Source organism: Vipera berus (assembly GCF_964194415.1).
Source record: "Vipera berus genome assembly, chromosome: 2".
Taxonomy (NCBI): Eukaryota; Metazoa; Chordata; class Lepidosauria; order Squamata; family Viperidae; genus Vipera; species Vipera berus.
In genome coordinates this window covers 233,388,344-233,400,782 of record NC_138203.1, presented here as the reverse complement: position 1 = coordinate 233,400,782, position 12,439 = coordinate 233,388,344, and the positions used below count along the sequence as shown (strand labels likewise).

General features: G+C 36.0%; 1 protein-coding gene across 1 annotated transcript in view; it reads left to right on the top strand.

Moving 5' to 3' along the window:
* DNAH12 (dynein axonemal heavy chain 12) overlaps positions 1 to 12,439 on the top strand; it is a gene marked incomplete at its 5' end in the record, with an annotated part of 110,800 nt that overhangs the window by 54,463 nt on the left and 43,898 nt on the right. Inside the window, 9 exons of the mRNA XM_081316993.1 lie at positions 297 to 458; positions 2,369 to 2,563; positions 3,523 to 3,656; positions 5,310 to 5,472; positions 5,840 to 5,920; positions 7,491 to 7,667; positions 7,892 to 8,023; positions 8,960 to 9,049; positions 10,593 to 10,733. Coding sequence (XP_081173119.1) covers positions 297 to 458; positions 2,369 to 2,563; positions 3,523 to 3,656; positions 5,310 to 5,472; positions 5,840 to 5,920; positions 7,491 to 7,667; positions 7,892 to 8,023; positions 8,960 to 9,049; positions 10,593 to 10,733 — 1,275 coding nt within the window. The remainder of the gene's footprint in view (positions 1 to 296; positions 459 to 2,368; positions 2,564 to 3,522; positions 3,657 to 5,309; positions 5,473 to 5,839; positions 5,921 to 7,490; positions 7,668 to 7,891; positions 8,024 to 8,959; positions 9,050 to 10,592; positions 10,734 to 12,439) is intronic.

Sequence of the window (12,439 nt, the reverse complement as noted above, 5' to 3'; positions counted from 1 at the left end):
TTTTATATATATATAAATTTATTTAATTTTTAAAAGAATAAAAAATACAGATTTTAGAAATAAAAAGTAAAAAACTAATAAATGAAAGAAGTTCAAAGAAAGAACTAGGGAGAGGAGAGTCTTCATAACAGCAGTTATAACTACTGTGAGGTTCTTGGTGTTCTCTGAGCTTGGATGTTTTCTTGCAGACATTTTGTTATCTAAATAGGTAACAGTGTTGATGGTCATGGTAGTTCCTTAATGGGGTTGTTGTCTCTATTGCACTGAATGCTTAATAATGTTTGTGTTACTTCTAGAACCTTCTGAGGAGCGCAGGTATGAAAGGCTTGAAAACTGTGTTTTTGATCACAGACACACAAATCAAAGAAGAAGGATTTTTAGAAGATGTTGACAGTGTGCTTAATACAGGAGAAGTACCCAATCTTTTTGCAGCTGATGAGAAACAGGAAGTTATGGAGGTATTCCCATATATTATTTTTCTCATATATTATAATTACTTATTAGAATTATTTTTTAAAAAATATTAAGATTAGAATTTAAAATATTACCACGCATGGCCACAACTAAGACTGTGGTTTAATTCTGCTTTATTTAAAAGGGAAATAACTTGTAATTTGCTTAACCTCAGTTGAACCATGCCCCTAGTTGATAAATTAAAACCTCTCTGTATATTATACTTTATAGTTAATAATGCACCACTAATAGACTAATAGGAGGCCTTGTAACGGTAATGCAAGCTCTTATCACTTTTTGGGTTTCCCACTGCAAATGTACTTCATATAGGACTGTTATTAGAGATTACCTGAAACCTACTGTTGCTGAAGGATGAAGTGCTCCCTATCTAATGGCAAGTGAGAACCAGCATAACTATGTACAGCATTGGTTTTGCAATTGCTTTGTTGGCTTCAAAACGCTTCTGGGGACAGTTCAAAGTTCAAATACATGGTCCTTTATGGATTGGCACTCAGATATCTTCAGGATTGCCTCCTTCAGACAGAACCAATCTCTCAGATATGCTGTTCCAGATTTGGGATGCTGAAATTATCCCACATATATGAAGTTGGGGATGAGGAAGCAGAAGAAAATGTTTTTTGATTTTGACTCCATCTCTTGAAAATGATCTCCCCCAAGACATTTGAATGTCAGTCTTACTGATGATTACTTGAATGTAGTTAGGATAAAACTTACTTTCATATATATATATATTTAGATTGCTAACAAAGAATTAAATTAAGTAAAATTAATTAATTAATTAATTAATTAATTAATTAATTAATTAATTAAATAGTTAACAAGCATTTAACACACACACACACACACATGTGTGTGTGTGTGTGTATGTGTATGTGTATGTATATGTATATGTCTTCTGCCAGCCTAGCAGTTCGAAAGCACGTAAAAAATGCAAGTAGAAAAATAGGGACCACTACAGTGAGAAGGTAACAGCGTTCCGTGTGCCTTTGGTGTCTAGTCATGCCGGCCACATGACCACAGAGACGTCTTCGGACAAGCGCTGGCTCTTCGGCTTTGAAACGGAGATGAGCACCAGCCCCTAGAGTCGGAAACGACTAGCACGCATGTGCGGGGGAACCTTTACCTTATATGTATATGTATATGTATATGTATATGTATATGTATATGTATATGTATATGTATATGTATATGTATATGTATATGTATATGTATATGTATATGTATATGTATATGTATATGTATGTGGATCTTTGGTTATTCGGGTTTTTCCCCGCGTAGTACTAAAGGTGTAGGCGCAACGTTTCGACGGAATCCCATCCGTCATCATCAGGCTGGTGGCTTTAGCTTCCTCCTTCTTCAAGAAGGAAGCTAAAGCCACCAGCCTGATGATGACGGATGGGATTCCGTCGAAACGTTGCGCCTACACATTTAGTTCTACGCGGGGAAAAACCCGAATAACCAAAGATCCACATACAAACACCCGCGAAAACCTCAGAAAACAAATATGTATATGTATATGTATATATATAATTAATAAAAAGCAAAAAAAGGAAATAGGACAAGTGTCTTAAAATAAAATGCTAAATAAATCTTATCACTAGCTTCAATTGAAAAATATTAATATTTTAGATTTTTATAGTCCATTGCAGTTATTGAAATTAGGGGATTTATTTACCATCCAGAATCACTGAAAGTTGGGCAGCATATACATTTAATAAATTATTATTATTATTTGCATATTTATCAGTTTAATTAGCATCATTTTCTCAATCAGACATATTTTTACAAGTTAATTTCTTTTGATGAATACATTAAAGTTCTTATTAGTGGTCAGATTGCTTTCTAAAAGTAGACTTTGGAACTGGGTGATTTACTTCTGTGCTTTATTTTCTAGGGAGTTCGTGCTGTAGCCCAGTCAGGCCATAAGCATGAAGAGCTTGGTCCATTGGCCTTATTTGCTTTCTTTGTGAACCGTTGCAAAGACAATCTCCATGTTGTAGTAGCTTTCAGTCCAATTGGAGATGCTTTTCGCAATCGACTGAGACAATTTCCATCTCTCATCAACTGTTGTACTATTGACTGGTTCCAGGTTTGTAGAAATACTTAAGAGTGATGTCAGTATATTTACCAGCTGATAAAAACTTGCTTTTTACTCTCTTTGATGTTGATAATGTTTTTCTTACATTTTATGAATGTTAAAAACATTCTGTCTTACAGAGAATAATCCAACTTTGAATTACCGGTATTAGTAACTGTTAGCAGTCACTGGGAATGGATGCTTGTATACTACATAGATTTTTTAAAAAGTCTCTTAAAGCATCTCAGTGCCATTAAAAATATATTATTTTATACTATTGAATGATATAGTGGAATTCCACTATAAACTACATATTCTAGGATTATATATATTTTTACTCCAATATGATCATAGTGGAGAATGGTTCTTGCTTGACCTATTGTGTTGTGTATAGTGATGTATACTGTAAAACAATACCTTATTGTTTTACATTGTCTATGTAGTGAATAGAGTGGATTAATCACTTCTCTTTCATTTACTGTCATTCATTATATTCTGTGTAGAATATGGTATGGGGGGATCCACTTCTGATCTACCTACTACTACAAACATGGTTAGAGAACTTAACATATTGGTATCAGCATGGAGATATTTTATGGGATCCAAAAAATCCCTGGATGTGGTCTTGTGGTGCCTGAGGTAGATTGTTAATAAATAATACAAAGGAATATTTATAGTAAAATAAATAAAATAAAATGAATGTGTAAGAGGAAAATTCATCTGTTGACTAAAAAAAAATTAAATGGTTTTTCCCCCACTATTTCTCAAGATGGTCATTATATTGATTAAGACCTTATGTGAAATGCAAGGAAAGGGAATATCTTTGGAATGAGGTAATGTGAATCCTTTTCCAATTTCTTTGCTCATGTGCAATTGACAAATTTCATGACAAACTGTTAGTGGAATGGAGTAGCAAATACAATGTATAATAAGACACATTATAAAAAAACATTATATCCTTATGCTTACAGCCATGGCCTGAAGATGCTCTTGAGCGTGTGGCTATTAAATTCTTGGAAAAGCTTGAGCTCACAGAAAATGAACGTCAAGAAGTGGTTCCCATTTGTAAACATTTCCATACATCTGTGTTATCACTTTCTGAAAGGTTAGCTTTCTATATAGGTTTATGCTCCTAATATAAATGCATAAGAAAGAATTCCAGCATATAAAACAATATTGCTAACCCCCCCTAATATTTAATAAATAGATTAAAACATATTCTCAGAAATAAAGCTGTAATGTCATTTTCTACTTGCTTTGAATTATTTTATTGTACAGTATGTATAATACTTTATCAAAGTAAATAAGTTGCAATAAATAAACTTATCTCCACACATAGCTATTACGGATAACAACAATTATTGAATGGGATTATCTATCTATCTATCTATCTATCTATCTATCTATCTATCTATCTATCTATCGATCGATCTATCGATCTATCGATCTATGCAGGGCTTTTTTGTCATAGAACGCTCAGAACGGAGTTCCGGCACCTTTTTTGGGTGGAACCTTGTAGGGTAGGCAAGGCGGGTTGTATGACGTGTGTGTTCCAGCACCTTTTTCTTTGACAAAAAAAGCACTGTATATATGTTACAAGTTGGGAGGAGGGATCATTTGAAATTTCCTTGGCCTCTACAGGAAAATCCTTCTAAGAGTGTCCAGTAAAAGATAATTTACAACAGGCTACTATAGGACATCGTACTTTTCCAGCTGGGAAGCCCTTGACTCTTCTATCCAGAACTTCTTCATTCACCTTGGCTCTAGGAGAATAGTGTTTTGAATCTTCTTGGTTAAAGCCTAGAACCATAGAATTTAACAAACCATGTGCCAGCACAGAAATGCAAGAGGCAAATGCAAGAGGCATTGCCATGGGGAAGATGTTATTGAAAAATTCTCTTAGAAAATGAGTGAAAATTAATCTCTCGATATAAAAGGCAATATATTGGGGAAAGAGAAATACTCAATGTGTGTGTGTGTGTGAGAAAGGAGGCAATGATCCCCTTTGCAAAATTCCAAATAAAATCAATATAATAAGGTTAGATTACATACTGTTTATGTATTACTTTCTTAAATAAACTGGCTTAGGCTCTAGCTTTCACTGCAAAGGGATGGTTAAAGCAAGAACATCTCTTCTTGGATTTTTGTTCTTTTATTGCCTCTTCTTCTCAGCATTTACCAGATTTTCAGAATGTGGGGGGATAAGTGAAAGTGAGCCTCTTTGAGGATATTGATTAAATAAAAAGAATGCCTGTTTTTGATATTTGGCTCTAACCAGAAAATCTGAAACTATTGGAGGCTATCCTACTTTCATAATGCACTTTGAAGGAAGTATATAGGAATAGTCTGGTTTTAGCCATTATATAAATGGGATTATATGGAAGCAAAAGCTGAATTATACCTGTTCAAGCCTTTCAAAGTCGATTTATCAAATGCTTTAGGGGGTCACTAGTTTTATTACAATAGCCATTCCAATTATAATTTCCTAATTTAAATGTCTTTCTTATTCTGCTACATACACATAGGGAAAGGAACAAGCATATATATTATAAAAAAAATAGATCTTTTTCTTTGAATCCTTGTTAATTTGTTTTTACTATTGTTTTTCACTATTGTTCAATCTGTATACCTACCTTACTCTGTACACCGCCCCGAGTCCCTCGGGAGAAGGGCGGTTTATAAAAACAAACAAACAAATAAATAAATAAATAAATAAATAAATAAATAAATAAATAATGCATTATTTTTATTGATGCAGATTTTTGAACGAGTTGGGACGACATAACTATGTTACACCTACTTCCTACCTTGAACTTATTGGTTCCTTCCAACTTCTTTTGACACAGAATCGTGATACTATCATGAAGGCAAAAAAAAGATATACTAATGGATTAGACAAATTAGCTTTTGCTGAATCTCAGGTGAATCAATAATAAAAGTACACTTTTGTCTTGTGAAAGTAGCTTCATAATTTCAAAACCCCACTATCTTAGCTTTTCTTTTATTTTAATTGGGTTGTTTCTAGTGCTATTTGTTTTAAATAAGAAGTTACTAACTACTTGCATTTATTTCAAGAAATAAAACCACATTTGCATATGATTTGATTTGTATGGCAGCCTAGAAATTCCTATCATGTTTACCCATAAATAAATATCATTGGTTCAGAGGATCTTCTCCAAAATCAATGAGTTTAAGATTGTAATCCCAATAGTACATAATAAATGTTTTATTTCTTCTTTCTAGTTTGTGAATATTAAACCAATCATGTGCAACTACTATTGGTTTCAGGTTGGTGAAATGAAGAAAGAACTTGTGAATTTGCAGCCTAAATTGGAGCAAGCAAAAGTGGATAATGCAGCCATGATGAAGGTAAAATTTCTGATGCTCAGGATAATGTGGTTATTGTAGTATAGAACCAAATGATCATACTAATTATAATATTTTAATAATATGGTGATTTTATAGCTTTGTGTTAGAAAATTTGTATTTTTATGACTTTTAGGCTAAACTATTCATACTGAAATGTTGGTAAATGTTCATCATTCTAATATCATTTTGTGGGGGTCAATCACAAAAATAAAGATTTTGTTGTGCTGTGCTGTGTGCTATACATGTCAAGCTAGTGATATAAATGATAGTGGTTAGCTTACATTAGTGTTAAATAAAAGTCAGATGGCAAATTACAACCTCTAATGCTTCAGATCGCTTTCAAAACTATTAAGAATTATAGTAATTATTAATTAATAAATAATGTCTTGGTTTTTCTCCTCTGAGATTTTTGTAATGTCCCAAGTGCTATGACAACTTGACATTGTCAAATACTTGACAATGGTGATTTTTCCCTAGTGGAATCTGTCTTTTAAAACTGTTTTTTAAATCATACTTACACGCAAACACAAATATGTACAAACTGACACAGAACATAATTAGCTTGTCCCAGTCAAAGTTGGATTAAGGGTAACCCTCAATTTACAACTGAAATTTAATCCAGAACTATAAATCATAAATAATATGTAAAACGATCATATGATTGGACCTATTTTTTTACTTATTTGTGGCGAATACTGTGTTTGCTAAACAAATCAATTTTTTCCAATGAGTATGTTTTTGCTGGAAAATGCCAGAAACTGGCAAAAAATATCACAAATTGCAATACGTGACCAAGTATCAAAATCTGATCATGGGGTGTGTGGGGGTTGTAAGTAGCTTTTGAGAGGTTTGTTGTAACTTCAGATGGTTGTTAAGCAACAGGTGGTAAGTGAAGGACTACCTGTAATAAAAGCCTGTACTTTCCTAATAGAGTGTCATGGCTGCATCTCTCCTATCCATGCTTCATACCCTGACAGCCAAATATTAGCAATGGGTGGGGGAGAACAGGAGAGGGAAAGATTGGACTGTAAGGAAGAAGAAGGGGGGGGGGTGAATGGAAGCCTAGCTAAGCCTTGTGAGAAGCTTCAGCCAGCCAAGGTCAACTGTTGATATGCAGAGCTGGGAATTGACCTGTTTCCTAAACCACATACAAGCATCAAATTGGACATTTACAGATAACTGGGCATGGCTGGGGGGGGTGAGGGGAGAAGAGGAAAAGTTACTTTGTATTGTTTGCATGGGAAAACCTCAGATTCAGCGTAAGCTACTTCCGTAACCACCTAAATGTCAGTATACTCTTGGCAAAAACAAATGGCCAAGAGTCTTTCTTTGCTAGATGACCGAGTGGGACAGTTGACATGGATGTTCATATATTTGACAGAGGCATGCTTTCAAAAAACATCAATACAAGAAGTCACAGACAATAATTCTAGTGGCAATCATTAATTTTATGCAGAGCTTAATTTTTTTATACTGACATTTGGTCTAACTAATTGAATGCATGACTCTAATGGATTGTGCACCTTTTTCATTATTATTGTTTATTTATTACTTTACCTTCCCTCTCTAGATCATTGAGAAGGAATCTGCTGAGGTTGAAGCAAAAAGCAAAACTGTAAAAATAGATGAGGAGCTTGCTACAGAAAAAGCAGCCGAAGCTCAGGCACTGAAAAATGAATGTGAGAGTGACCTTGCTGAAGCAATTCCAGCACTAGAGGCAGCATTGGCTGCACTTGACACCCTGAAGGCAAGTTAGTGATAGTAAGAGTTTATGAAAGAAACCTAAATAGAGAGACTTGCTTGGAATAGCATTCTTTTGATCATTGTTTGATTGAAGGAGCATTCTATCACTTACTCCATCCAGAAGATCAAAGTTTAGTCCTTGATCTTTTTCAAATAAGAACAGGTAGCAGATCTGTTTAAATATGTAACATTTTGGAAACTACAACTTGACAATATATAATATTTTAGCCTGCAGATATTACAATTGTAAAATCTATGAAGAATCCACCTTCTGGAGTTAAACTGGTTATGGCTGCCATTTGTGTCATGAAGGATATCAAACCAGAAAAAATTGCTGATCCTTCTGGAATTGGAGGCAAGGTAAAGTAATTGAAGCAAAGCAAAATGCTTTTAGTGGCAAAACCCATTTTAATAAACAGGAAACATATACCTAGACCTAAATAAAATAAAACTGCGGGTATGGTAAAGTTGCTTTATCAATACTTCATCTTCATGAAAATTGTCTTAGTTTTCATCATGAAATGAGAAAGTGCAGGGAACAGTAAATTGGATTATTGGTTCCATAAATACATTGTTAGCAAAGCATTTCTATCTTGATATGAAGAATGGCTAGGAATGTGGAAGTGGAGCTTATAAGAAGACTGAGAAAATAAGATTGCTTGACAGTTGAAATTTATGTAACAGACTAGTGGATTTTTCAGTTTTTTAATTCAATAGTTTGTTTCTAATAGCGGTGTAAAAAGGGATAATAAAAGAAAAATCCACATTTTAGTGAAAAACAGGGAAACAAACTATGGCTTTATTTCATATGTTAATAGTTTACATGGGAGGATTATAATGATGAAGCTCAACATTTTTCAAACATGTAAGATGGATTCATTTTCATACATATAGTGTGCAGAGAGTTGGGTTGTGTAGAGCTTTGGAGTTAAAGACATATCTTCAGATCCATAAGATGCCTCTTATGTAGCATCTCTCAGCAATCCATAAAGCAGCACTGTTGTTTCCTAGAAACCACAGCTGCCACAAACATGAAAAGTCTTGTTTGCTTAAGAAATTGCCAACAGGTGTTAGCTGTGTGCCCATGTATACGCTAAAAAACCTTTATGTCTTTGAGTCTGAAGTGCAAATTTACAGTCGGCTATATATAGCCAGTGATAGTTGTTTTCTTCTGTACAAATTATTTTGTGCTCCCTCTTATTGAATATCCTTCAAATTATACATTCATTAGAAAGCCCTCTGCATTTTCCCATTACCTTTACAAATATTTAATATAATTCTTTAACTTTCTTTTAGATTTTAGACTACTGGGGACCTAGCAAAAAACTTTTAGGTGAAATGAATTTCCTTAGAGATTTGAGAGAATATGACAAGGATAACATTCCAGTAAGTCTTTGTATCTTCCAAAAATAATAAATTGTGATTCAATTAGAGTGAACACAATAGACTCTGTCTCTTGTCTTGTCTTTAAAAGCCAGCATTTTTTTTAAATGGAAGAATGACATTCACATGTTAGTCATGTGAGAATAATAATTGTAAGCCCTTTCTTATTTCCATTGAGCTAGGGCACAAACAAGGCCCAACCACATTTTTTTAACCACATGCTCATGATCTTGCCTTGTTTTCATGCCTGGTTCATATCTGGGGGTAGCTTAAAGTCACTGCTACATGTTCTACCCTTTAAGTAATGTGTTCTCATTTAAGCAGGCAGCAAGCTATAATAATTTTTCTGTGGCTGCAGTGATTCTTCACCAGTGGCGTAGCGTGGGTTGTCAGCACCCGGGGCAATTTGCGCCCCCTAACCCGGTGACGTCATGGCACCGCCGAAAAGACGCGCCCCACAGCGGCGTAGACTTTCCAAGAAGAGTCGCGCGCATGCGGGATGCTTCCGGGTCCCTCTCGAGGGCGGCTGGGTGGGGGTCCGACCTGCAAGAGCCGCTGCATTCAAGCTCGCACGTGAGCCCCGCTAAATAAAGCCACGCATGCGCACGAAGCTAGGCCAGCCGGCCGGCGGGTCCGTCTTCGCTCGGCCAAGCCTGCCGGGGCGCCTGCGGGGCACTTGCGGTTGGCCTGAGCCTGGGCGGAGAGTTGGGCGCTTCTATTTATTTTATTCAGTTTATGTGGCCGCCCATCTCACCTGCCGGACTCGTTTCGCTTTGCAAGAAAGAGCAGCTCGAGAGCGGAGCCAAGCCAACTCTGTGCAGCCCTTGGGGTTCCCTGAGCAGCTCAGTGCGAGCGCGCCCCCCCCAGATGTTGCGCCCAGTGCGGCCCGCCCCCCCTGCACCCCCCACGCTACGCCACTGTTCTTCACTGACCATTTAGTCTCTGGTGCAGATGACTCCTAGGGATGGATTAGCCCAGCATCTACTGGCCACTTTAGATTGATGTTGGCCTCTGTCCTTCCATTCAGTTCTTGGGCATTGTTTCCAACATACATTGCGGTTTGGGGAGCAAATGAGGCTGGTTCTTTCTGAACTGATCTGTTGATATTAGCAGATTGTTAGACTTCTTTTGAGCATGGTTTAGCACTATTTCAGAATAGGGCAAAAACACTGCCCAGAAGTTGATAGTCTCCTGTTGAATACATCTGTGCAAATTATCCCATGCCAAACCAGAGCCATCTGGCATCTGTCAGAACTTGCCATCTCCTTAAAGCTCCAGTCCAAGCCCTATTCTACACTGAGAGTGATCTCTAAATGTTTTCCTATCAGCTGATGACAGGAGAGGAGAGAAACAAATCAGAGGAATCCATCAATTTCTGTCATAAATATGCCCAGGGCAAGATAGGGATCACAGGCAGAGGGAGCAAATCGTAGCTTGATTATAAAAGCTACCCAGTAATACATGATTAATAATAGTCAAATGATTTAGAGAATTGTTAACTGTTGAATCCTGTATTTCAGATGTAAGTAATGCGTGTTTCACATAGGTATCAGTGATGCAGAAGATTCGTGCGGAATATCTAACTAATCCTGAATTTGATCCTCCCAAAGTGGCTAAAGCATCTTCTGCAGCAGAAGGGTTATGTAAATGGATTATGGCAATGGAGGTTTATGATCGAGTAGCAAAGGTATTATTAATTTTTTTTTCTTTTAATGTTGAAAATATGATTGCTCCCAGTCAGATTCCCTTGGTATGCTCTTGCATCACAAATACAATTTTTGGATGTACACTGCTTTTGAATATGGAAGTTCAGTATATCATACTATAATTATTACATTAGTTTAGCATAAGATATGTAGTATAAACCTCTAGTCCATAATTCTGCCAATCATTTTAGTCATATACTAGTAACAGTGTAATAGAGTGTAAGATCCCTGAAAAAAAATCTGTGTGTACAAATCAGCAGTAAGAAATCTCATGATAATGTCTTAACAGGAAAATAGTCTTCTGCAGCAATCTATCCGAACAGTACAGTGTTAGAAAATAATTCTACTTTGCAAATAAGAAGAGATCTAGAAGGAAGTACTTAATATTAATCAGAATAGAACTGGAAAGGACCTTGGAGGGCTTCTAGTCCAACCCCCTACTCAAGCAGGAGACCCTATATCATTTCAGACAGTTGACTGTCCAGTGTTTTCTTAAAAATCTCCAGTGATGAAGCACCTACAACTTTTAAAGGCAAGCTGTTCTCACTATTAGGAAGTTTCTCCTTAATTCCAGGTTGCTTTTCTATTTGATTAGTTTCCATCCATTGTTTCTTGTCTTGCCTTCTGGTGCTTTGGAAAATACGTTGATCCCATCTGACAGTCTGTCAAATATGGGAATACTGCTATCATGTTACCCTTAGTCCTTCTTTTCTCTAGATTAGCCATACCCAATTCCTGCAACCATTCTTCATATGTTTTAGTCTCCAGGCCCTTAATCATCTTAATTGCTCTTCTTTTCACTTTTTCCAAAATCTCAACATATTTTTTGTAACTTGGTGACCAAAACTGGATGCAGTATTCCAGGTGTGGTCTTACTAAGGATTTATAAAACAGTACTAATACATCACATGATTTCGATTCTATGCCTCTATTTATAGAACCAAGAACTGTATTACCTTTTTTGGCTGCTGTCGTACACTGTTGTTTCATGTTTAAGTGATCATCTAGGATTCCAAGGTCCCTCTCACAGTTAAGGTTTTTGAGCCATGTTTCACCTAATTTGGACTTGTACCTTTGGTTAATTTCTGCCTAGGTGTAAAACCTTGCTTTTCTCCACATTAAATTTCCTGTTGTTGATTAGGACCCATCATTCAAATCTGTCAAGATCTTTTTGGATCCTGAGCTTGTCTTCTGGGTGTTGGCTATTCCCGCCAGCTTAGTGTCATCTGCAAATTTGATGAGTTTCCCTTCTATTTCCTCATCTAAGTCATTTTTGAAGGTATTGAAGAGTACTGGGCCTAAGACGGAACCTTGTGGTACCCCACTGCTTACTTCCCTCCATGTAGATATATGTATGTGAATTGACATATATATGTGAACCAACATATATGTGAACCAATATATATATGTCAATCAACAACCAATTTGCCAAGCACATTTGATTCCAAGTGTCTATTGTGTTAAGTCATTTGTATTCTGATTCCATTTAGCTATTGCTAGAACTGTGGCAATGACATTTTGCTTTAATTGAAAGTTCTCAGTCATTTTCAAGATCAACTCTTTTTGCATCATAATAATCCAATTGGGAGGTTGCTGAAGAATGGAACAATTTGGCCTAAGTGTAGTGAAGAATAGGCAATCTTGTTATATTTAATCATTTTAAAAGTTCTTCTGTTTTTGTTTTTAA